The sequence below is a fragment of the Mustela lutreola genome, chromosome 2, assembly GCF_030435805.1.
Source record: "Mustela lutreola isolate mMusLut2 chromosome 2, mMusLut2.pri, whole genome shotgun sequence".
In the NCBI taxonomy this organism is placed as follows: Eukaryota; Metazoa; Chordata; class Mammalia; order Carnivora; family Mustelidae; genus Mustela; species Mustela lutreola.
Genome location: NC_081291.1, coordinates 92,760,739 through 92,788,633, shown reverse-complemented (window position 1 = coordinate 92,788,633; position 27,895 = coordinate 92,760,739). Strand labels below are relative to the sequence as shown.

The 27,895-nt window shown below is 37.8% G+C and overlaps 1 protein-coding gene across 8 annotated transcripts in view; it reads right to left on the bottom strand.

Annotated features, from left to right (window-relative positions):
• Positions 1-27,895, bottom strand: part of NEK11 (NIMA related kinase 11) — a 254,435-nt gene that overhangs the window by 135,090 nt on the left and 91,450 nt on the right. For 7 of the 8 annotated variants that reach the window (XM_059162590.1, XM_059162596.1, XM_059162593.1 and 4 more), the window contains 5 exons: positions 9,347-9,496; positions 9,175-9,253; positions 5,552-5,637; positions 3,039-3,158; positions 594-687 (listed from right to left, as the gene is read on the bottom strand). In XM_059162590.1, coding sequence (XP_059018573.1) covers positions 594-687; positions 3,039-3,158; positions 5,552-5,637; positions 9,175-9,253; positions 9,347-9,496 — 529 coding nt within the window. The remainder of the gene's footprint in view (positions 1-593; positions 688-3,038; positions 3,159-5,551; positions 5,638-9,174; positions 9,254-9,346; positions 9,497-27,895) is intronic. The other variant, XM_059162595.1, reaches the window with a different exon arrangement.

The following is a 27,895-nucleotide window of genomic DNA, read 5'->3' as shown; positions in this document are numbered from 1 at the left end:
TAGAGAAAATGGTATTTGCTATTCAGGGGCTTGTGATACTGAGGATATGATTCAGGGTCCATTTCATGTGACTCTGCAACCCTACTTATTATTGAACATCTAAAGTAATTATTCAGAGTTTAAAAGGGGTTATTAAACACAACACATAATGATATAGATGGGAGACAGAAATAAAAGGGAAAGAATAAAAAATAAGATGGAAAGAGAACAAGGGATTAAGAGGTGATGCAAAAATATCATGGCTGAAATTCAAAATTAGATATACACACATTTGCTCTGCAAAGTCACAATTTTACTCATCAATTATTCATTCCATGCTGATTGAGTTTTCTTGTACACAGTAGGCACTTGATGTTTTGGATGAATCTATTGATCCACCTCTAAGTACAGCTGCTCTAAATTAGTGTCATCACTCACCCTTGGCCTATATGCTAAAATGAACCCCAGTACCTCTACCCGGAATTGGGCAAAGTTGATCTGGTTGCTCTTTTTCCCTGCTCTGTCCCTTCTCCTACCTGACTGGCCACATGAATGTGATGAATTTGAAGCAATTAAAGGTTTGATGTAACATTTAAAACATGAGAGCCACTTACATGGAGTACACCAACAGTTAGCCGCTCCGAGTTCCGAGATCTCAACTCCTTCATTCGTTTGTTATTTTCTTCATATTTTTCTTCTGCAAACTTTCTGCAAATTTAGAGTGAGTGTAGAAAAACAGCTGCATTTGCTAAAGCCACAACTATATTATGCAGGTAAGTGTGATTACAGGCAAACTGGGCTGTTGAGAAGCCATTTACCCCTCATCAGGGTAAATGCAGCATAGCACCCACTGGATTCTCTTTTAAAGCACACACAATGATGCTCTGGCTCCTTCTCCATCCTTAGAATCCCTAAAATGTACCGCTGAAATTCAAAATTAGATATATATACACATTTGTCATATGGCAGCTTCAAGAATAAAGTTATTTAGGTTTTATAAAACAAAATATTAGCTTGTCTGTACTTCTCAGTTTCCAATTTCTGGGGATAACATTTCTTTGAGGCAGGGGTCCCTGAACATTCCAGAAAAAAAGTCCCAGTTTCAATCAGGTGATTAAACTAGGGATTCACACATATTAAAAACACAGAATTCTTTCCTCATGAGGATCTGTGGGACTCCGCGGCAAAAGAAGACAGTCTGGACCCCTGTGCTTTCTCTGTGATGGCAGGGCTGTTTGTTCCCAACACCCAAACTGTGCCCCACATGTATTAATAACTCAATCACTGCTCTCAGGATGAATAAGCCCGCAAACAAGGAGAAGAAAGTTAGATTTCCTAGAATTTATGCAAGGAACTTGAGAACCACTGTGAAGGGGAATTTTTCTCCAGCTCATTTTGTCTCATCTAGTATAGAAGAGGTAAATGTTATAGACCTGTTACTAAACTGGAAGAAAGATTTCAGTTCTTATGATTACTGGTGTGCTAATTTAAATTTAGTTTGAAAAGTCACTGAAGAGCCCTGTAAGTCAAATTTTGTTTATAAAGTGGGTACATTACATCCCTTCTGACAATAGAGTCGTTTTCTAGCTAAAACACATGACTGTGCTTAAATTTTAGGAAAAAATGATTTAAAACAATCCCATGCAACTCATTCATAAAATTAAGACCGAACTTTATTTATAACCATTGACTTTAAATAAGAAACATACTGAATGTCATGCGGAAGATCTATGACTGTGTATAAAAAAGTTTTAATATGAAATATAATTTGTAATGTGCATGTACATTATTAAATTGCCTTTTTGATCTGTTCCTATCAGAGATTTAATTTTCCTTTTAGCCTCAAACAATGACAAGAGACATGGTACCCTAGAAATACTGCCATTCCCAAAGCCTTAGAAATAGATCCAGGACTGTTAATTGATAGAATGACTCAAGCAATTTATGTAAATATATTTTCTCAGTCAAACCCACACTCAGTGGTGCAGTGGTTTGCAGAAACCAACTTGTACTGGTTCCTAAGAGCAGACTGTGTATGTATCTTCCAACTGAACATTTGATGATGCCACACTGGTAGCCTGAAATTGGCCATTGCAGGAATATTTACACCTCCCAGCCCCACACCCCCAGAGGTGGTGGTTGTTAAACATTTACCAACACACAACCGCCCATGGTGCACTTCGACAGAAATCTTTTTCCACACTGATTAAAGAAAGCATGTGTTCAGGGGAAAGAAGTAGTCTCACAGATTCTCACTTGGTTCTAAATGATATGCACTGTAAGTGCAAGAATACCTCCAAAGCCTTTTTCGGATATGTTACCAAGGTCACAAAATGAACAGATTTGAGTTTCAGGTCTTTTCTGTCTCCTTACTTCTTAGCTGGGGCTTCTAAGCTACCAAACAGTTGACAGAGAAAGGAGAAAAATTAGGATATCCTAACAACGGAAAAATCTTTGAGAAACTGAGAGTCTAGGGCTCTTTGGAATCTCCCTCTTTTCCTGTAAATACTTGAATTAGCAGTGATATCGTCCACCAGCAGAGTTGCCCAGAGCATAGGTTTTCAAATGGCTTCACTTGACGGAGCAGAGCTGTGTCAGGACTGCTTTCTAAAGCCAACAATTGCCTGCGGTACATTCTTCTCCCCAAACACCCGCTAGGTCTCCTGGCAGAGGGGGTACAGCAAACATCTGGGGAGCGAGGACACAGAGTGAAGCCACTCTTCTCACCCTCTCACCGGGGCATATTTAGGACGTATCAGCAGCAACAAGGCTTCATTTGGTGGCTGACTCTATATTTTCATCATTAATAACCTCCCTGACATTCAGTCTTTCTTTGCACAGAAGACCGAAAGCCTGACAATAATAATGGCTGGCAACCGATAACTATCTATGGCTGAAGAACGATCTTTTGAGGGGACAAGTAAGTGAAGAAACAAAGAAATATATAATGCCTATGTGCATTTTGTTTTCCTGTTTTGGCTGTTGCTTTTCTTCAGTCAATTCCTTTGGAGCCCTGGGAAGTGGCCAGAGCACGGGTACCCCAAGGAAGGGCAGCTTACTTCAGCTTCCGGGCCTTCTCATCAGCTGCCTGGAGCTTCCTCAGCCGCATCCTTTCTCTTGGTGTCATTTTCTGCACTTCAGACAGCGCCTGCAGAGTCTGCAGGTGGATCTTTTTTTGCCTATAAATAATAAAGATCCCCCACATGCAACTCATCCCAAACACGCTCAGAAAAATTAAACAAATATTTTACAGAAGTATCATTACACTACTGATGGGGAAAGCATCTCGAGACAGGCCAGGCAAAAACTAATAAACTCAGGGTGGGTAATGAGCCAACCAGGACTATGGTTAATTAGTAATATTTTTCAAATTAGACTTTTGTTTAAAAACAAATTATGTACTTTCTAAATTTCTGCTATTTCATGGCCTATGACTAGTTTTCATAATGTAAGACAAATTAGAATCTTAGCCATCAAAGAGTAAATGTACTGGTGCTAATTCAACCCTGTAAATAGGATTTAATCTTTGGAATCAGGCAGGGTTTGAACCCCATCTCTACCCCCTCATTAGCTCTGTAGCCTTGGGCAAGTTACTGAACCTCTCTGAAGCTCCATTTTCTCATCTGTAAAGAATAGGATTTAGTATTATATGAAACGATGTGTGTACAGTGTCTGATACATCAAAGTAGCCCAAATGGTAGTATTGTAATAGTTAAATTTTGTTGAATATGTTGAATGGTAGTATTGTAATAGTTAAATTTTGTTGAATATGTTGTATATTCTATGCTTCCTACAGCAGGTAAGCATGGCACAGAGGTTATCACACAGGTTAATAACATTCTCTGGGTTTGAATCCTAGCTCCCATGTTACATGTATATGCCCTTGTGCAAGTTATTTAACCTCCCTATGATTATTAAAATAATAATAATAATAGATAATAATAGTACCTAATTCATAGGGTTTTTGTGAATTTAAATGAGTTATTTCATGTAAAATGCTTATACCAAAGCCAAGCACCCCACAAAATGTTAGTTAAAATTGTTATTTAGGAGCTTCTTTCTCCAGTTAAAGAAACGTGCTTACATTACTCGTGTGTTGAAACGTCTGCAACCATATTCTCAAGGACATTCGTTTCTGTGCCTGACTCTGTTAGGGCCCAATACTGTGGAATGTCTTTTGCACTCAGCTCCCTCATTACAGAATCCTAGGAGAGGTCTCCATTTCATTTCATTCCCACTCTAATCTTTTTAATTTTGTATTAATTGTGTAACAGTAATGACCATTTGTAGGCAGCTCTCATCCCTCTGGAAAACCGTCCACAGACTCCAGGGGAGATACGATTTTCTGGAATATACATCCCTTATTTTGTAAAACCAAACAAAGCTCCTTGAAACACAGTCATAGATTGAGAAAAAAAGTGACAATTTGAAATCAATATTTCATAATGTGGAAGACCATACAAAGGATCAGCCTGTGGCACACTTTAATTGTAAGCACTGTCAGGTAAACAGTGTCACATCTGCAGTACAAAACGGTAGTTAAAATTAGCATAATATTTTCACACCTCAGTTTAAAATAAAACAAAATCAGAATTCCAGGCATTCTTGAAAGAATAATTAGCAACCTAAGAAAATTAGGTGATAGGAGCATACCTCAAACATTAGGCCCTGACGTGCAAGGTATTTTAAATGGAGAGCATGCATTAAATGAAAACTATCTTTGATGAACGAGTTTTTTCTGTTTGAATGTGAAATTGGAAAACAAACACAGTGCACCTGAGAAAGCGCTGGACTGAGTGTCAGAGAAGCACATTTATGTTATTTGGTCTTGATTAGGCTAAAGAGGGCTATTGTTCTCACCTACTGCCTTCCACAGCTCTGGGGAGGGGCTGCCATTCTCATGGGGTCTTTATAAAATGACATAGGGTTCCTCAGCAAATTATAGATTTGGTCTTTATATAACCCCTTGAGTTGTGCAGTCCACAACTGCACAGCTATACATGGCTGTTCTGAAGTCACTAAGTATTCTTGAATGGTATAGCACAGAAATTTTGATTAAGGTAGGAGAGAGACGTTACGTCAAGAAATAATTATGTTTATGAAAAAGACATTTTCTAGTTCATATGTATATCTCAGGGAAGTAAATTTTGGCTTATTTCTTATTGTCCTAAGGACTTCACAGTGTTGTCTTCTCAATAGATACTCTGCCAGTTCCTGTTAAACAAACAACATGTGAAAACCATTTATGCTTAATATGGAAGGCTCACTAGCATAACTATCACTAAATGTTTGAGATATTAATTTCTCTGCATACTTACAAGGCAACTGCAGAGCTACCCTGCAGATCTGTAAGCTGTGCAGTTGTTTAAAACTTTTATAATCTCAATTTGCTACCACCTGGGGCAAAGGGGCTTTGGAATGCCAAGTTACTGAAGCTCCTTAATTTCTTGGCAAGACTTCAGTAAATTCTAGGATACTCTGTGCAGTCAGCTTAGCACTAATAGATTTTTAAAGACAAATGCATTTAACATTATGATCAATGGGCTTTTTAAAAACAAAGCAATTTACTTACATGGCATTAATTATCTGAGCAGCCTCCTTCTGACAATTCATATTCTTGTCTTCCAGAGTCATTTCTGAATATCTACACATCAGGTGCTGGAAAAAAGAACAACCCTGACACATTTTATATACTCCAATTCAGAAATGAAAGGGCAGCGAACTACCAGGGGCCTTTTCTGATGTGCAGTGTTATTGACCATACCTGAAAGTTTGAAAACAAAACCCACTGGTAACTACTTTTCTTTGATAAATAAGATACCAAACGTTGCAGGGTAGCTTATGCTGCAAAGTCTTGGGTGGGGGGGTTGGTTGCAGGCTCCAGCTTCATCTGGCACTCACTTCCTATTCTCTCACTCCCTGCTACCCACCACAGGCAGGCCTCTCCTCAGCTCCAAGAACAAACAAGACCTCCTCAATTTGCTTCTTTGGGCACTGGACAGTGTTCCCACTCCCAAGGCCAGGACTAGGCTGAGACAAGCGAGACACTCGCCTCAGGTGCAAAACTGAAAGGGCACCAAAAGACTCAGTAACCAAGGGAAGTCATTTTTAATGCAATATTATAAAAAATCAAAATGAATACCAAAAAGCCATGGAGAATACAACATGAAACATTTAAATCTTGCCACTTGCAATAACATGGATGACTCTAGAGGGTATAATGCTAGGTGAAAAAAGTCAGTCAGAGGAAGACAAATACCATGCAATCTCACTCATATGTGGAATTTAAGAAACAAAACAAATGGACAAATGAAAAAAGAGACAGAAAAACAACAAATAAAAAACAAAAACAAAAACAAACTCAAATACAGAGAACAAACTGAAGATTGCCAGGCAGGTGAGGGGATGGGTGAAATAGGGGGAGGGAATTAAGACTGCACTTAAGGAGCACTTGTCAAGCATACTGTAAGGACCTATTTAGCCAGAGGCTTCCATCAAGGTTAAAACAATAACATTGTTTAACCCTTAAACCATCCCTGCTTCCCTTCCCCCAGGGCACTTACTTAAAAACAAGTCCCAGAAACCAGCCCCAGGTAACAAAGCTCAAATACAAGGGTGGGTCAGGCCAGGTGGAGACATCTGATCAGTGGGGGGCACATACTGTCTCCCTAGTTACCAAGGAGTATGGGCCCCGCCCTTTGGGCACCTTTTGGGCGCCAGTTCTGACCAAGGTGATAGGCTGGTTCAAATGTCTACTAGGGTAAATTGTAATTCAATTGGTCAGCTAGCATGACTGTGCAGCTTTCTCCGTGTGTGTGTGTGTGTGTGTGTGTGTGTGTGTGTGTGTGTGTGTTACAGTTTCATTGGTCAGCTGTGCGTGGCCAGGCCCAACCGCATGGCCTTTGCCCTAAAAAGCTAGTCTGTGAAACAGAGAAGGGTTGCCCTCTCTGTAAGAGGGGAGGCCCTGGCCGGTCGGTTTGGTTCTTGATGCTTGGCGCGAAATAAAGCTTTGCTTGACCTTCGCTTTATATCAGTCTCGCTCCTTTAATCACTGACCCATTTTGTGGGGGGGCATAACACATACAATTGGTGAATTGCCTTAATGTACACCTGAAACTAACATAACTGCTAACTGATTACAAAAAAAAAAAAAATAAAAGTTTAAATAAAGACAGAAAACAAAGATAAAGACAGGGTCCAACCCTGAACCTGTACCATTCTACTACCTCACTTCCATCACCCTAATCCTAGCCTTGTTGGATGCTGCCTGTGAACCTTTGATATTTTGTTACCAGGGATTTTTAGCATTAATTTGGATGCTAAAAATGTTTAATTTTTTAAACACTGCACTAAAATGATATTTATCCTGATTACTGAGTTTTTGGTGTCCACTCTAATTGTGACCCAGGGCAAATGCCTCACTTGCGTCATCCTAGTCCCAGCCGATCTCCTTGGATTCCTTTTAACTTTTTTTTTTTTGGTCTGCTCACAGCCCATTCAATGTGATTTTGATCCCAACAGTTAGCACCTAGGTGTCTTTTCAAAGGCCTGCCCTTGAGCTAGTGGAGCTGGTTTTGCATAGTGAAAGTTACACACCAAGAGAACTCAGTACCAAGGAACTTTTGGCACTTTCCTTCCAGTCCTGCTTATTACCCCACTTCCTCAGGGGCTTCTCCAGAGGGCACATTGTTGCCTAAGACCCCTCCCCTCTTTGTCTCCATCTAGAAACATAACCTGATTCAGGCCTTTGTCCCAGCTAATTCTCTGTGGTTCCAACCCTCTTGCAGGCTCCTTACATGTCTCGCTGCTTCCCACTATCTCACTGGTAGAGAACCCTTACCTACTCTTTCTTTGACCACCAAAGACATTATTCCCTTCCCTTATTTTATAGCGTCCTGCCTAGTGCTCCTGATAATGTGTAATTAGCCTTTCTTGGGTACTGAGACTTCTTACTAGCAGCCAAGCTGCAAAAGGACAGGAGCCATAGCTGTTCCTTTCCTTTCAGCACCTCCAGCATCAGCACTGTGCTCAGCACTCCACTGATGAAGACACACCAAGTCAGCATCCTTGTTTCCTGCCAACTTTGAACTGGATGCAGAGAAAATGTGTGACCATCTTTGAAGGTGAATGACTGCTTTATGGGTCTACTTAAAACTATCATAAAATTCAAGGAAATTTGCCTGAGGTAATTGTAAAAGCCTAAAAACAAACAAACAAACCCTCCAAGAAGTACCCTTTGCTTTTTTTCTTACCACGAGAGGTAGATTCTTCGCAACAAAATTTCTAATCTACAGGAAAACAAACTTACCTAATCAATGAAAGTATGATTAAGATATATAAGAAAGGAGGGTGTTGGGTCGGCGGTTCCGGGAATGCAAGAGGAACAACAGAAATGACCACCGGGGCCGCCATCTTCCAGTCTCCTCCCCATCGCCTTCCTTAACCCTAGACTCTCCCACCAAAAGGGTGTACGCCCAGGTCACATCTCCATAGGTAACCCGATACCTATGCAGGAAACAGGAGTTATCAGGAGCCCTCACCCCATACCTTCTGATCACCAAATATGGATGTGAGCCCATGCTCTGCCTTGGCCCTATAAAAGACACCCCCCCAACTCCCTCCCAGTGTGACTTCCCCCACTCCACTTTCCGGAGTTGAGGAACCTCGCCCGAGGGTGCCCACCTTCTCCTGGCTCGACTTTCCTGGCTCCCCTTCTCGTGGGCCCTGAAACTTCACCGGAGAGTGTCTTTAATAAATCTTGCCTTGTGCCCACCTTGCCTGGTGTTATGTTTACTCACCTGCCAAACTTTACAGAGAGGAATAGTAAAGACTCAGTGAAAACCCCAGATTTTACCTTATTAGTGATACATTCTTGTCCTAGCAGGGATACATTTACAAAGTATTGAGGTAAGATTTGTAAACCAAAAAGCTCTAAGGGCAGATGTTGAGTTTAGGCAGAAAATTACAACCCTAACTTCTCATATCTGGGGCTTTGGGGAATGGGAGTTCACATACCAGCTTTTGCAAAGAGATTGTCTGACTAATAATTTCCTTCAGCTTTTAAAAAAAAAAAATCTTTTTTCTCTCCTTTCTGACTGATTCTTAATGCATCTTATTCCCTCAGCCTATCTTCAAGTTCTCCAATGTATATAAATGCTAATACATGTTTCCCAGTATGCCTTTCATTTTAAATACCTGTAGCTGTTCATCAATGTAAGGGATTTTTAAAATTTCCATTGCAGATGGTCTCAGTGAAGGACTCTTGTTCAACATGCTGTAATGTTTAAGAAGAAAATTATTTTTCAAATGAACTAAGATATAAGTACAATTTAAAATTGCTTCTGTGGCAATATATTTATTTCCATACCGTTCCATGATGGCATTCAGTTCTCTTGGATATCTCTTGGGGAGAGAAGGCGTGTCACCTTCAACGATTTTTAAAACAATGGACAAGAAATTGGAGCCAGTGAATGCATGATTCATGCAGCACATCTCATATAAAATGCATGCCAGAGACCTAAAGACAAAGTCAAAGAATTTAAATAAGGAACAAATGTCCTATTTTAAATCTGATCACTGTACAAAACCTCAGATGTGTCATGTCATTGCTTATGAGACACTAATATACCCTTTGATTGTTTAAAAGCTTCAGTTCTATACTTTTTTTTCCATTTAGATACACATTTAATAAATAAAGAGGGAAAAATGAAAAAAAAAAAAACCTACAAAATATAAGTCTGAATGACCACTTCTTTGTCAGAGCAGAAACAAAACAACAGGAATATGTCTGCACACAGGAAGGAAAATAAACATTTGATCAATGTAGTAAGGAACCTCTATGAAGGAAAAATAAAACACAGCTAAATATTTTTCTAAGGCAGTTTTGTTAATACTAGATATGCAAAATAAAATTTTAATTTATCAGCTTAACCTTCAAATGTGTATCCAAGCATTTGAAAAGGAAACTGGCATTCTTTATTAGTTTTCTGAATAGAATCCATTTGCAAGTAGGGTGGAAAAGCAGCTACTTGTAGCTCACATTAAAATGTATAATTCTCCCTTTGAGCGTATGAAGCAGAATATTAAAATTCTAGATCAGTCCAACACTGATTTGGATTAACCATGCAAATCAGTAACCTCTAAACCAGCAGAATAATCTTTTAAATAACTCAGCATCATTAAGAAAAGGGGGAAATTGCTGCCTGAACTAAGTATACTAAAAAAGAATAGTACTTCTATTAAATTAATGAATTATTTTTAATATTATGAGTATTATGAATTGTGTAACCAGCCAGATCTCCTTTTTCACGTTAGTTGCTTGAAAAATCAGAAATAAATTTAAAACCAAACTTGTGTAAGTTCTGTTTTAGGTAACTTTTAACACTGTCCTACTTTCTTATAAAAGGCAGTGCATGTATAAATAAATATATACATGAACACTATAATTTTAACCATTTTGTGGATATTATAAAAATGTGCACTGGTAAGAGAATTCTGGATATATACTGAATACAAAGAGATGTTTTTGTTTCAGTAAAGAACAACGACACTAAAAAATTCCAACTAATTGGTATTTTACATATTGTAAAGCACTTCCATACAAAACCCAACAGAACCTCAAAAGTTCACAGTGACATACAGCCACTCTATTTTTCCCATTTTATACAGAGGAAACTGGCTTTTAAAAAGTTAAAAGGCTTGATCAAGGTCAAAAGTATTTTTCCTTCCAAAATTCTGGACTACTTTCATTACAGAATACTAGAAAGAAGGGGAATGTTAGGAGAAATCCCCTGATCATGACTTAAAAACACCAAGATCAATATAAATATTATAAATTATGAAAATTATTTGAAGCTTAATAAATTTTGTAACCATCTTTACAACTATTAATATGACTATTAACATGACGCAGCACATCTTTAGATTTCTAGGCCAGAAAAGTTCCTTCAATAAATGTGAAATAAAGACTTTCTTTTTTAAGATTTTATTTATTTATTTGACAGAGTGAGAGACAGCAAGAGAGGGAACACAAGCAGTGGAAGTAGAAGAGGGAGAAGCAGGCTTCCCACCAAGCAGGGACTGTAAGGGCCTATTTAGCCAGAGCGATTCCATCCGGTTAAACAGTGATTTTGTTGTTTATACAGTAAAACTTAAACTGTCCCTGTCCCTCTTCTACCCAGGGGACTTACTTAAAAACAAGTAAACCAGTCCCAGGTAACAAAGCCCAAATACAAGAGTGGGTCAGGCCAGGTGGAGGTATCCAATCAGTGGGGGTGCATACTGTCTACCTAGCTACCAAGGAGTATGGGCCCCACACTCTGGGCGCCTTTTGGGCACCAAATCTGACCAAGGTGATAGGCTAGCTTTCTCTGTGTGTTATAATCTCATTGGCCACCTGTGCATGGCCAGGCCCAACCACATGGCTTTTGCCCTTAAAAGCTTGTCTGTGAGGGGCACCTGGGTGGCTCAGTGGGTTAAGGCCTCTGCCTTCAGCTCAGGTCATGATCCCAGGGTCCTGGGATGGAGCCCCACATCGGGCTTTCTGCTAGGCAGGGAGCCTGCTTCCCTTCCTCTCTCTGCCTCTCTCTGCCTACTTGTGATCTCTCTCTCTCTGTCAAATAAATAAATAAAATCTTTAAAAAAAAAAAAAAAAAAAGCTAGTCTGTGAGGCAGAGAGAGGTCGCCTCTTTGCAAGAGATGGCCCTGGCCAGTCAGTTTGATTCTCGATGTTTGGTGTGAAATAAAGCTTTGCTTGACCTTCGCTTTGTATCAGTCTCACTCCTTTGATTACAGACCCAACAGGGACCCTGATGTGGGGCTTGATCCCAGGACCCTTGGATCATGACCTGAGCCAAAGGCAGCCACTTAATGACTGAGCCACCCAAGTGCCCCAAATAAAGACATTTTTAGACAAGCAAAAATTGAGAGAAGTCATTGCCAGCAGGATAGCACTAAAAACAATCCTAAGAAGGAATTCTTCCACTTGAAGAAAATTGATCCCAGGCAGAAAGAAGGAATGCAGTGAGGAACAAAGAACACTATGAAAAGTAATTCTGTAACTATGTATAAGCCAACATTAACTCTATAAAATGATACTAAATATATTGTGGAGTTTAAAATTATGTAGAATATAATTTTATGACAAAAATAAGGTGAAAGACATAAGGGGGTAAATGGAGTTAAAGTATTTAAGGTCCTAGCATTACTGGGAAAGTGGCAAAAGTAGTGACTTTCATTAAGTTTCATTATAATAAGGCAAGGATGTATGTTATAATTGCTATGGTTTTCACCAAAAGAATAGTAAAGTAATGTATACTGACAACTTTATAAGTAGAAAGCTACTAGAAAGAAAAGAGTCAAATAAAAATTTAAAATATAAACAAGAAAGGAGAAAAAAAGAAACAATAAATGGTATATATAGAAGACAAATCGTAAGATGACAAAAACACAAATATAGCATAATTATATTAAATGTAAATGGATAATACGTCAGTTAAAAGACTATCAGATTGGGTCAAAAATTATATACTGCTCACAAAAGAAACCTTAAATATAAAACCACAGAACAGTTTATAGAAAGAGGTATATTGTGCAAATGTTTATCAAAATATTGCTGGAGTGGCTATACTAACATCAGAGAAAACAGACTTAAAGGAAAGAACCCCTTCTAAGATTAAGGTGGTAGACTAATAAAGAGCTCAAACAATGAAGAACACATAACAATTTTAAAATCTAATAACTGTGTATGTGTGTGTATATATAAAGCAAAAATTGACAGAATTAAAAGAAAAATAGACAAATTCACAGTCATAATGAAAGATTTTAACATACCTCTTTCAATAGTTGAGAGAACAAGCAGAACAAAACTTCAACAAGAATAATTTAAACACAACTACCAGAATTGACATAATTGACATACTAACATAAATGCATCCAACAATGACAGAATTCAGATTCTTTTCAAGGGCACGAGGACCATTTTCCAAATTGACTATACTTAGGATCAAGGAAGCCTCAACAGACTTCAAAGATGGAAAACTTCAGAGCATATTTTCTTACCACAGTGAAATTAAGCTTGACTTATTAATAATGGAGAAAAAAAAAACTACAAAATTACCATTTGAAAATTCAAAAATATACATCTAAATAACTCATAGGTCAAAAAAAATCCAACAAAATTAGAAAAATTTAAAACTGAATATTAATAAAGGAACAAAATATCAATACTTTGTAGCTAAAATAAATGATTATAGTAAAATTGAAGTATTATATGCATACATTAACAAAAAAAAAAAAGCTTCCCAAGTCAGCTTGGGAAGATAGAGAAAGAATAGCAAATCAAGCCAAATAAAGTTAAGGGAAAGAAATTTTTGAAAAGTAGAAATTAATGAAATAGGCACAGATACAAAATAAAAATAAAAGATTAATAGATTTAATAGAACTCCAGTGAGACTGATCAAGAAAACAAGAAAAAACCACACAGATAAACAATAACAGAAGCAGAAAAGTATACAACACTATAGACTCCGTTGTTATTAGAAAGTATTAAGATGACATAAATGTTTTTCCCCAGTAAATTTGAAAAATGGGATGGAATGATCAGTTGCTAAAAAATATACTTAAAAACTGATAATATAAATGATAATGTATAAAATCTGAATAGTCCTTTATCTATTATAAATAATAATAATTTTAAAAATATTTGAAATAATAATTTAAAATAATAAAAATAATTGAAATATTAAATGATTTAAAAATATTTAAAATAATAACTTAAAAAAACTTTTTTAAAACTCCCCACAAAAAAAGTCTCCAGGGTCAGATGGTTTTACTGGCAAATTCTTTCACATATTTTAGGAATAAAGAACACTGATCTTATTTAATCTCTTCATTTTAACAAGTCCACACAACTGTCATATAAAGTATAACAAGAATAATAGAGAGAAAGAAAATTATAGGCAATTTTTTATGAGCATAGATTCAAAAATTCCAAATACACACAAATATATGTATATTATAAATAGAATATAATGATATATTTAAAAGATAATAGGGGCACCTGGGTGGCTCAGTGAGTTAAAGCCTCTGCCTTTGGCTCAGGTCATGATCCCAAGGTTCTAGGGATCGAGCCCTACATGGAGCTCTCTGCTCAGCAAGGAGCCTGCTTCCTCCTCTCTCTGCCTACTTGTGATCTCTGTCTGTCAAATAAATAAATCTTTAAAAAATAAATAAATAAAAATAAAAAGATAATATATCACAACCAAGTAGATTTTATTAAATTCAATCAATGGCATATATCTCATAGATGAAAAGAGAAAAATTATACATAGATGCAAAAAAAGGCAGTGGATAAAATTCAAAACCCAGGGGCACTTGGGAGGCTCAGTTGGTTATGCAACTATTTTCGGCTCAGGTCATGATCTTGGAGTCCCAGGATCAAGTTCCACATCGGGCTTCCAGCTCTGAGGGGAGTCTGCTTCTCCTTCTGACCTTCTCCCTTCTCAAGCTCTCTCTCTTGCTCTCTGTTAAATAAATACAATCTTTTTAAAAAATTCAAAACCCATTTGTGTTTTTAAAGATTTTTATTTATTTATTTGTCAGAGAGACAGAGCACAAGCAGGGAAGGGGCAGAGGGAAAGGAGAAAGCAGGCTCCCAATTGAGCAAGGAGCCTGACGCAGGACACAGACACAGGACTCTGGGATCATGACCAGAGTCAAAGGCAGATGCTTAACAGATACAATAGACACAGATATCTTCCCTTTGTGTTTTTGAAAGAAGAAAACTCTTAGCACACTGGGAATAGAAGGGAACTTCTTCAGTTATTTTTTAGAGCTATAAAATATATAGTAAATATTATTCTTATTGGAGACATATTGAAAGTTTATGCTTTTATTTTGAGATTGAGAGTAAGTATGTCTACTATCACCACTTCTATTCAATATTGTTTTAAAGGTGCTATTCAGAATAAGGGGAGAAAAAATTAAAAAAAATAAATATATGTATACATATAAGGAATATATATAAAGATTATAAAAATATATTAAACTTTAATTAAGTATTTCAACATGGTTATGTATATAAAAGGTCATTTCAATAAGCCTGTGACAAACATTTAAAAAATGAAATGCAAAATATCACTTACACTAACATCATACAATGTCAAATATGTAGAAATAAATCCAGTGAAAGATGTGCAAGACACTACACTGCAAACCACAGTACATCACTAAAACAAATTAAAGACCACCTAAAATAGGGGGTGGAGGTGAAAAGGGAGAGATCCACGTAACTGACTGAAAGAGTCAACATAATGAAGATGACAAATTTTCCCAGAACAATCTATAGACTCAATGCAATACCAATCAAAATCTTAGCAGACTCTCTATAGGAATTGACAAGCTAATTCTAAAAGTTATGTAGAAATGCAAAGGGACAAAGATAGCCACGATAATTAAGAACGAATTTGGAGATTTTGTATTAACAAATAGCATGATTCATTATAAACTTGCATTAATTATGAAAATGTGATATCAGCAAAGAAGAAAAAACAGACCAATGGAACAAAACACAGAACTCAAAAACAGATCCACACATATTCAATCATTTGATTAATGCAAAAACAACCTGTACTATATAGAGGGAAAAAAATGATCTTTTCGACAAGTTGTGCTGGGCCAATTGAATACCCACATGGAAAATAAAATACTCACACCATACACATGCACAAAAATCATCCATTTTCAATGAAAAATAACATCAAGCTTTTAAACGAAAACAGGAGAATATCTTCCTGATCTTGGGGTAGGCAAAGACTTCCTAAACAAAATGTCAAGAACACCACCAGTAAGGTTATGGACTGATAAAACGAACTCCATCAAAATTATGAATTTCTATTCGTGAAAAAAAAAAATCACTAAGAGGGTGAAAAGGAAGATACAGAGAGGGAGGAGACATTTGCAATTCAAATATCCATCAAAGACTGGTATCCAGAACATGTAAAAAAAGTAATTAATTAGAACTCCTACTAATTAATAAGAAAAAGGAGAGAATCCAATAGAAAAGTGGGCAAAAGACTTAAAGAGACACTAAATGGCCCCAAATCATGAGACATTTGACAGTATTGGTCATCAGAGAAATGCAAATTAAAACCACAGTGAGTACCACTACACACTCATAAGAATGGTGAAAATGAAAAAGATGCTATCAAGTCAGTACTTGTTATACTATGAAAAAAGTTTTCTTAACAAAAAGAGAAGGAAGGGCTATTCATTAATAATAAAATTTAATCATCAAACTAAACCAAATACTTTTATTTGTGTGGATACATGGAAAGTATTTGTGTGCTGTAAACTGCCCCAATATACTTAACTTATTTTCCCCAAAGAAGGGTCTAATTTGAACCTTGAGAATGTTTAAAATAGTAGAGCCACAAGGTCTACAAGATTTGCTAATTCTTAACTCTCATTGTATCAGTGAGAAAACCAAAGCTCAGAGAAAGAAAGTAATTTGCCCAGAAATGTGACATGTTAGGTCAGCTTTTTGGTGTTGGTACTGTTCTCATTCAGTATTTTTTAAAAATGTTTTCTAAAAAATTTACGTTGACAACACCCTGCTATATAATCTAATGTACATTCAATAATTCGAACACTGAAAAAAAGGAACGAAACTCAGGTCCAAGGAGTAGAAAGACTTATCAATCCCTCGGCACCCACACACTGTCTTCTGAGGATTTAATTCAGCTCCTGTGGGCTGAGTCTTCTTCAGGGCTTGGGTTAAAATCAGAACAAAGCCAGACAAACTCTCCTGGCTCTAACAGGTTGGTAGGGTTGAATGAGAGCAACAATTTTTGACATAGGACCTTTTGAGCTGTCCTGGAAGCAGACTATTATCTCCACCAATAATACAAATGATAATAATAATGGTAATAAGGAAAATACTAGCTGAAATTTTAATGGCGTTTACTATAAGCTAGGCCCTATTCTATATTTCTTACGTATATTAACTTATTTAATCATTCTATTCTCATAACAATCTTAACGAAGCAGACCATTCTTCAGATGAGGAAACCATTAAGTTTAGGTCAATTGTTAAGATTCCATATTGAGGAGTTGGGGGAGCTGGGATTGCAACACAGGTTGTCTGGTTCTAGAGACATAAACTGCATGCCATCTTGCTTCTCAGTGCTGAATCAATCAGAGCATTTCTGATTAAGGATCCTTTTGAATTGGAAATGTCTAACCCTGATAGAAGACCTTCAGGCAGGGGCTGACTTTCCAAGCTTACTTTGGATACTACCCAGAACCATAAGCCACCTCCAAGGATCCCTGGGGCCTGAGACAAGCCATGCAGGGCATCAGACCATGGCAAATATAGAGCATACAAACAATGAGAACCTCTGTGGCAAAAGGAAGGTTGGCAAGTTTGGCCATTTTTTTTCTGTTGCTTGGCATAGAAAGGGGGTTAGTGGTCTATTAAGTACAAAGAGTTGATCACAAAGTCAAATCCTGCTTTTATGGAGACATAACCTACCAAAGCCACATGTGATGGATGTATTAAAGTTACACAAAGATGTGAAGTTATCTGGCTAAAGGAGTATAGAACAATTAGATGCAGGGGCTAACTCAGTAATCAATTTTAATACAAGACTATTCTCTTTTTTGGAAATCCTCTCGACTTCACTGAAGGCATACTGCTTTCCATTTACCTGTCTCGTTTTGATCTAGTAAGATTTACTTGCACTTGAGCACATGGAAAAGACTTCATTATCAGCCAGTGATTTATAGAAAGGGACCAGTTCTTGTCCTTGTGCACCCACCTGGAATGGGTATAATCTGATTAGAGATACCACCTGGCACTTCGGGTAAAAGATTTTATATTATCCTATTACAAGTTAAAATCTATCTATTATATATAATTTTATTCTAGTAACTATACATCTGTGTACCTATGGTTTTAATTTTTTCCAATTTCCAACCAAACATTTCTATATGGGAATAATTCCATAACCTTGAACTCATCAATTCTATCCTTTTTTGAGTATTTTTCTCTTACTTGACTCCCAGATCTTAAATCTGGTGATGTGAAAGTGGGGAGGTGGTTGGGGGGAATTAAAGGGGCGTAAGTTAAAAAAAAGGAGGGGGAGAGGTGCATTTTGCTTAGAAGTCTATCATTTGCATTCCTTTCATTTTCCCAGAATACAGCCAACTGTGAAGAAGTAAGCAAATAAATCCCTAAGGGAGGAAATTCAGCAGTGAAAGGGAAGGCTGGGATCAGGTGCGTGTGAAGCAAATTACACCTGAACTCCATAAACTTGCCATCTGTCCAAGCTGACCAGAACTACCCAAAGGATTTCTGAAGCACAGGTCGATAAGGAACTGAAAATGTAACTCAAACTTTGTCTTGTCTCAAGGTAACTAAGTTTACCCTTTGTAATCTACCCAAACTCAGCCCAAGAGAAGCCTAACCCACAGCAATGCATGACTCCAGTGGGTTGGGGCAGCTTTACTGATCTTCTAGATAATATTTTTATTTTACATAATTGAGGATCATCCTGATATCCATCTAGAAAAGAGTACACAAAACTTAAGCAATTGAATAAATAGTAACAGAAATTTAGAAAAAGAATAGTGGGTTTTGCTTCAGTGTATGGTAACCTAAATATAAGTCTGTATTGATGTGGAATTGAATATCAATATAAACTTGGAAAGGAGTCAAGATGGCGGAGAAGTAGCAAGCTGAGACTGCTTCAGCTAGCCGGAGATCAGCTAGATAGCTTATCTAAAGATTGCAAACACCTGAAAATCCATCGGCAGATCGAAGAGAAGAAGAACAGCAATTCTAGAAACAGAAAAACAACCACTTTCTGAAAGGTGTATTCTTTTTTTAAAAATTCTTTTCTTTTCTTTTTTTTTTTTCTTTTCTTTTTTTTTTTTTTTTCTTTCTTCCTTTTTGAACCTCTTTTTATCCCCTTTCTCCCCACTCACGATTTTGGATCTCTTCTAATTTGGCTAAAGCATATTTTCCTGGGGTTGTTGCCACCCTTTTAGTATTTTACTTGCCCCTTCATTTACTCTTATCTGGACAAAATGACAAGACGTAAAAATTCAACACAAAAAAAAGAACAAGAGGCAGTACCAAAGGCTAGGGACCTAATCAATACAGACATCGGTAATATGTCAGATCTAGAGTTCAGAATGACAATTCTCAAGGTTCTAGCCGGGCTCGAAAAAGGCATGGAAGATATTAGAGAAACCCTCTCGAGAGATATAAAAGCCCTTTCTGGAGAAATAAAAGAACTAAAATCTAACCAAGGTGAAATCAAAAAAGCTATTAATGAGGTGCAATCAAAAATGGAGGCTCTAACTGCTAGGATAAATGAGGCAGAAGAAAGAATTAGTGATATAGAAGACCAAATGACAGAGAATAAAGAAGCTGAGCAAAAGAGGGACAAACAGCTACTGGACCACGAGGGGAGAATTCGAGAGATAAGTGACACCATAAGACGAAACAACATTAGAATAATTGGGATTCCAGAAGAAGAAGAAAGTGAGAGGGGAGCAGAAGGTATACTGGAGAGAATTATTGGGGAGAATTTCCCCAATATGGCAAAGGGAACGAGCATCAAAATTCAGGAGGTTCACAGAATGCCCCTCAAAATCAATAAGAATAGGCCCACACCCCGTCACCTAATAGTAAAATTTACAAGTCTCAATGACAAAGAGAAAATCCTGAAAGCAGCCCGGGAAAAGAAGTCTGTAACATACAATGGTAAAAATATTAGATTGGCAGCTGACTTATCCACAGAGACCTGGCAGGCCAGAAAGAGCTGGCATGATATTTTCAGAGCACTAAACGAGAAAAACATGCAGCCAAGAATACTATATCCAGCTAGGCTATCATTGAAAATAGAAGGAGAGAGTAAAAGCTTCCAGAACAAACAACAACTGAAAGAATTTGCAAATACCAAACCAGCTCTACAGGAAATATTGAAAGGGGTCCTCTAAGCAAAGAGAGAGCCTACAAGTGGTAGATCAGAAAGGAACAGAGACCATATACAGTAACAGTCACCTTACAGGCAATACAATGGCACTAAATTCATATCTCTCAATAGTTACCCTGAATGTGAATGGGCTAAATGCCCCTGTCAAAAGACACAGGGTATCAGAATGGATAAAAAAACAAAACCCATCTATATGTTGCCTCCAAGAAACACATTTTAAGCCCGAAGACACCTCCAGATTTAAAGTGAGGGGGTGGAAAAGAATTTACCATGCTAATGGACATCAGAAGAAAGCAGGAGTGGCAATCCTTATATCAGATCAATTAGATTTTAAGCCAAAGACTATAATAAGAGATGAGGAAGGACACTATATCATACTCAAAGGGTCTGTCCAACAAGAAGATTTAACAATTTTAAATATCTACGCCCCCAATGTGGGAGCAGACAACTATATAAACCAATTAATAACAAAATCAAAGAAACACATCAACAATAATACAATAATAGTAGGGGACTTTAACACTCCCCTCACTGAAATGGACAGGTCATCCAAGCAAAAGATCAGCAAGGAAATAAAGGCCTTAAACGACACACTGGACCAGATGGACATCACAGATATATTCAGAATATTTCATCCCAAAGCAACAGAATACACATTCTTCTCTAGTGCACATGGAACATTCTCCAGAATAGATCACATCCTCGGTCCTAAATCAGGACTCAACCGGTATCAAAAGATTGGGATCATTCCCTGCATATTTTCAGACCACAATGCTCTAAAGCTAGAACTCAACCACAAAAGGAAGTTTGGAAAGAACCCAAATACATGGAGACTAAACAGTATCCTTCTAAAGAATGAATGGGTCAACCGGGAAATTAAAGAAGAATTGAAAAAAATCATGGAAACAAATGATAATGAAAATACAACGGTTCAAAATCTGTGGGACACAACAAAGGCAGTCCTGAGAGGAAAATATATAGCGGTACAAGCCTTTCTCAAGAAACAAGAAAGGTCTCAGGTACACAACCTAACCCTACACCTAAAGGAGCTGGAGAAAGAACAAGAAAGAAACCCTAAGCCCAGCAGGAGAAGAGAAATCATAAAGATCAGAGCAGAAATCAATGAAATAGAAACCAAAAAAACAATAGAACAAATCAACGAAACTAGGAGCTGGTTCTTTGAAAGAATTAATAAAATTGATAAACCCCTGGCCCGACTTATCAAAAAGAAAAGAGAAAGGACCCAAATAAATAAAATCATGAATGAAAGAGGACAGATCACAACTAACACCAAAGAAATACAAACTATTATAAGAACATACTATGAGCAACTCTACGGCAATAAATTTGACAATCTGGAAGAAATGGATGCATTCCTAGAAACATATAAACTACCACAACTGAGCCAGGAAGAAATAGAAAGCCTGAACAGACCCATAACCAGTAAGGAGATTGAAACAGTCATTAAAAATCTCCAAACAAACAAAAGCCCAGGGCCAGACGGCTTCCCGGGGGAATTCTACCAAACATTTAAAGAAGAACTAATTCCTATTCTCCTGAAACTGTTCCAAAAAATAGAAATGGAAGGAAAACTTCCAAACTCATTTTATGAGGCCAGCATCACCTTGATCCCAAAACCAGACAAGGATCCCACCAAAAAAGAGAGCTATAGACCGATATCCTTGATGAACACAGATGCGAAAATACTCAACAAAATACTAGCCAATAGGATTCAACAGTACATTAAAAGGATTATTCACCACGACCAAGTGGGATTTATTCCAGGGCTGCAAGGTTGGTTCAACATCCGCAAATCAGTCAATGTGATACAACACATCAATAAAAGAAAGAACAAGAACCATATGATACTCTCAATAGATGCTGAAAAAGCATTTGACAAAGTACAACATCCCTTCCTGATCAAAACTCTTCAAAGTGTAGGGATAGAGGGCACAAACCTCAATATCATCAAAGCCATCTATGAAAAACCCACTGCAAATATCATTCTCAATGGAGAAAAACTGAAAGCTTTTCCGCTAAGGTCAGGAACACGGCAGGGATGTCCATTATCACCACTGCTTTTCAACATCGTACTAGAGGTCCTAGCCTCAGCAATCAGACAACAAAAGGAAATTAAAGGCATCCAAATCGGCAAAGAAGAAGTCAAATTATCACTCTTCGCAGATGATATGATACTATATGTGGAAAACCCAAAATACTCCACTCCAAAACTGCTAGAACTTATACAGGAATTCAGTAAAGTGTCAGGATATAAAATCAATGCACAGAAATCAGTTGCATTTCTCTACACCAACAGCAAGACAGAAGAAAGAGATATTAAGGAGTCAATCCCATTTACAATTGCATCCAAAACCATAAGATACCTAGGAATAAACCTAACCAAAGAGACACAGAATCTATACTCAGAAAACTATAAAGTACTCAGGAAAGAAATTGAGGAAGACACCAAGAAATGGAAAAATGTTCCATGCTCCTGGATTGGAAGAATAAATATTGTGAAAATGTCTATGCTACCTAAAGCAATCTACACATTTAATGCAATTCCTATCAAAGTACCATCCATCTTTTTCAAAGAAATGGAACAAATAATGCTAAAATTTATATGGAACCAGAAAAGACCTTGAATAGCCAAAGGGATATTGAAAAAGAAAGCCAACGTTGGTGGCATCACAATTCCGGACTTCAGGCTCTATTACAAAGCTGTCATCCTCAAGACAGCATGGTACTGGCACAAAAGCAGACACATAGATCAATGGAACAGAATAGAGAGCCCAGAAATAGACCCTCAAATCTATGGTCAACTAATCTTCGACAAAGCAGGAAAGAATGTCCAATGGAAAAAAGACAGCCTTTTCAATAAATGGTGCTGGGAAAATTGGACAGCCACATGCAGAAAAATGAAATTGGACCATTCCCTTACACCACACACAAAAATAGTCTCAAAATGGATGAAGGACCTCAATGTACGAAAGGAATCCATCAAAATCCTTGAGGAGAACACGGGCAGCAACCTCTTCGACCTCTGCCGCAGCAACATCTTCCTAGGAACAACGCCAAAGGCAAGGGAAGCAAGGGCAAAAATGAACTACTGGGATTTCATCAAGATCAAAAGCTTTTGCACAGCAAAGGAAACAGCCAACAAAACCAAAAGACAACTGACAGAATGGGAGAAGATATTTGCAAACGACATATCAGATAAAGGACTAGTGTCCAGAATCTATAAAGAACTTAGCAAACTCAACACCCAAAGAACAAATAATCCAATCAAGAAATGGGCAGAGGACATGAACAGACATTTCTGCAAAGAAGACATCCAGATGGTGAACAGACACATGAAAAAGTGCTCCATATCACTCGGCATCAGGGAAATACAAATCAAAACCACAATGAGATATCACCTCACACCAGTCAGAATGGCTAAAATCAACAAGTCAGGAAATGACAGATGCTGGCGAGGATGCGGAGAAAGGGGTACCCTCCTCCACTGTTGGTGGGAATGCAAGCTGGTGCAGCCACTCTGGAAAACAGCATGGAGGTTCCTCAAAATGTTGAAAATAGAACTGCCCTATGACCCAGCAATTGCACTATTGGGTATTTACCCTAAAGATACAAATGTAGTGATCCAAAGGGGCACATGCACCCGAATGTTTATAGCAGCAATGTCCACAATAGCCAAACTATGGAAAGAACCTAGATGCCCATCAACAGATGAATGGATCAAGAAGATGTGGTATATATACACAATGGAATACTATGCAGCCATCAAAAGAAATGAAATCTTGCCATTTGCAACAACATGGATGGAACTAGAGCGTATCATGCTTAGCGAAATAAGTCAAGCAGAGAAAGACAACTATCATATGATCTCCCTGATATGAGGAAGTGGTGATACAACATGGAGGCTTAAGTGGGTAGAAGAAGAATAAATGAAACAAGATGGGATTGGGAGGGAGACAAACCATAAGTGACTCTTAATCTCACAAAACAAACTGAGGGTTGCCGGGGGGAGGGGGTTTGGGAGAAGGGGGTGGGATTATGGACATTGGGGAGGGTATGTGATTTGGTGAGTGCTGTGAAGTGTGTAAACCTGGTGATTCACAGACCTGTACCCCTGGGGATAAAAATATATGTTTATAAAAAATAAAAAATTAAAAAAAATATATATAAACTTTATCTAAATAGAATGAAAGACACTAGATGGCTTGAACTTATACTTCAGAAGCAATATTATATGGCAACCATTTTATAAGGGCCTATCATGTCCAGAACCTCTATCGGTTCTCACTGAGCTTTAATATGCATACAAATCATGCAGAAATTTTGTTAAAATTTTATTTCTGAATATTTGGGGAAAAGGGGCAGCTACATCAGAAGCATAGTATCTGGATCTTCCTTAAATTCCCATGTAAAACAGAGTAGCTCGATACCAAAACCAAAAACCATGGGCAACGTTTTCAACAAAGTTAGGGAGTGAGGTGTCCCTGCACACCTCACAGTACAAGGAAGTGAAGACAAGCCACAGTTGCCGTATGGCCTGCACAGTAATAGCAGGGATACTGAGAAGAAGCAGAGGGAATCAATGGAGTGACTGAAGGATCACAAAACAGAGTAACTTCAAAATAGTCAAAAAATACTTACTGAAAACACGGTGGGTATAAAGAACAGCAGCAGAAACGGTTAGAGGATCTGCTCAATCCAAAAGCTGCTAGAATTCAAGAAAAATCCCAGGATAAAGGGTCTGCAGCAGAATACCTCAGGACCATCCAACAGAATTTTCTGCAATGGCAGAAACATTCTATATTTCTGTATACAATGACCAATAGTCACATGAGGCTACTGAGCACTCGAAATGTGGCTAACATGTCTGGGGAACTGAATTTTCAAAAGAATATTTGAAAGCAAAGGTGAATGCATTCTTTCCACCATATCATGCCAATATACTATCATATCTGGGGAAAGACCCCAAAATTTTAGAAACAAAGTTTGGGTGAATTTTGTCCTGTTTATACCAGTCTAATTACTTTCTTCCACTATTGAGCACAAAGTTTGAAAGAACATCATCGGCTCTCCCTCTGCTATGGTGGCCCCATGCCCCCTACACCATAAGAATTTGGCCAATGGAGAACTGAAGATGGGAGCAACACTAATGGGAGAGATGAGAACAGGGAGATCACAGTGTGGTTGAATAGCTGTGCTCCAACTGCTTTAATCATCTCTGATAGTTTCCATATGTTCTTTTAAGATGGGCAGAGCATCAGAAATAGTGGAATGTAGGAAATTAATAGAAGGCCTGACTATCTCCCTTCTTTAGTCTCCACCAACCTCTCCCTGTTCCAGGCTGTTTTGTTCCCACCGTTTAACAGAGGAAAAAAATAAATAAAAATCTCTAATTCCAGCAGTAAGGCCTTGGAGAGAACAGTTCCAAAATGGCATTATGAGGAGCTCAGCAGACCTGCTTCCTAGGAAAACAACTATGACTGGTGAAAATTACCAAAGACCCCCAACAACTTGAAGTCACTAAAAATCATGTTAAGGGCATAAAGTAAATGAAGAAATATTTATTCAAGAAAATCTACTAAATTTCAGTAAAAACAAGAGTTTGTGGCACTTGAGGCACTCCCCCAGCTCTGTGTGACAAAAATTTCACTCTGAGCCCATGTGGCCAATAAGATGGGGATCTCCCTTCTTCCAGAAATCTGTTCTGGGCTTGGTTATCTCTCCAGGAGGGGCAGGCTTCCAGCATTTCTCGTCTCCCCAGCTATGTGTTACTGAGATTAAATTTCAGGTGATTGTAACCAAGATATTAAGAGCTCCTTTTCTCTACCTAGTCTGTACTGGTAGAATGGAAGCTCTACCCCAGGAACAGTGGGTCCTGATCACTGATCACCTTTGCCCCAGCTTGCTCACAGGGTACATGTTCTATGCCAGGAGAGGCACACCAAAGAGAGAGGCTACTGTCCCTGGCACGAGCAAGACTGTCACTCTAAGAAAAATGGGCCACGTCCCTACCTTCAGCAGTGCTCAAGAGATTTTGCCCAGGGCAAAGGTAGGTTACAAAAAGAGAGGATTCAGAAGCTCTCCCCAAAGAGACTAACTTTATTTGGAACAGAGTGTAGGAAATTCAAGCCTAAACTCCAGCTCTCAGAAAGAATGAAGAATTTGGTGGCAAGCGATTAAAAGGAGATTGGTAGGGGCGCCTGGGTGGCTCAGTGGGTTAAAGCCTCTGCCTTCGGCTCGGGTCATGATCTCAGGGTCCTGGGATCGAGCCCCGCATGGGGCTCTCTGCTCAGCAGGGAGCCTGCTTCCCCCTTCCCTCTCTCTGCCTGCCTCTCTGCCTACTTGTGATCTCTGTCTGTCAAATAAATAAATAAAATCTTTTTAAAAATAAAAAATAAAAAAAATAAAAGGAGATTGGTAGCTCTGTGAGGACAATAAGCTAAACCATAGGCTAGTTAGCTTATCAGAGAAAATCAGGGAAAGAGATAGCTAAGAATAGGCGAATTTCAAACCACAAAGACTGGCGTCAAAAACTACATCTGCAAACAGACTCAGATTTAATTGGAAGAGACTGGAGAGCAATTCATGCCTTGGGGCATTGTTGAAAATAAAAGCAATGAGGTGGCAATTAGTGGAGGCTAACAATTGAGTGTAATACCAACAGAAACAGCAAACAGAACAGGGAAAGAGACAGAGAGCCTTGCTAAAACTACTGTCATCCAAGGCTAACTGTGCACGTGCCTAAGGCTATACTCTGAGGATCAACACTAGAGGTTTCACACTGGAAGGGAAATAGGTTTCACTAGAATAGCCAGGAATGCCACTAAATGAGTAAAAAAGCAAAAGATACCTGGTCTCAGAGAGGTGGAGGGAGTGAGGAAAATAAATGTGTGGAGTTGGGTATAATATATTATCTAAAATGTCCAGTTTTTACCAGTTATGAGATATGCAAAGAGACAAGAAAAATGTATACATAGGGGGAAAAGCAGAAAACAGCAACTACCTGAGAGGTCTCAGATGTCAGATTTAACAGATGAAGACTTCCAAGTAGCATTTTGAATACATTCAAAGAACTAAAGGAAACCATGTTTAAATAAATAAAGTATGATATAAATGTCACACCAAATAGAGAATATCAATAAAGAGACAGAAATTATTAAAAAGCACCAAATGGAAATTCTGGAGTTGAAAAGTATAATAACTGAAATAAGAAATCCACCAAAGGGGTTTAACAGTAGACTTTAACTAGCAGAAGAATCAATGAACTTGAAGATACATTGACAGATATTATGCAACCTAAAGAACAGAGAGAAAAATGAAGAATAATGAACAATGTCTTAGAGAAATGTGGGAGACCACAAAGCACAAAAACATGCCAGAAGGCAAGGAGAGAAAGAAAAGATATAAAAATACTCAAAGAAATAATGGTTGAAAACTTTTCAAGTTTGATGAACTATATCAATCTACTTGCCCAAGAAGCTCAACTAACTCCAAGTAGGATAAACGCAAATCCACTCCCAGATACCCTCTGCTCTAAAAATGCTTAAAGACAAAAACAAAGAGAAAATCTTCAAAGAAAACATTAAACAATGTCTAATAAACATTACTGGTTGAAAAATTACTGTGTCCAAGTATAGAATACTTGCAAAGAGAATAAATGTAAACATTTAAATGATAGGTAGATATATTTTATTAAGGCAGTGCAATATTTCCTTTTGCAATTAAAAAAAGCAGGTTGTAAAATATATATAGTATGATTTTTTGTAGTAACAAATGCATTTACATAGGTATATAAGTACTTAGTGCATTAACTCTCAATCACAGAGTAAGCGCTCCATAGATATTAGCAATTCTGGTTCTGTGGCTGCAGTGGTATTGTGACCTTGTAAAACTCACCA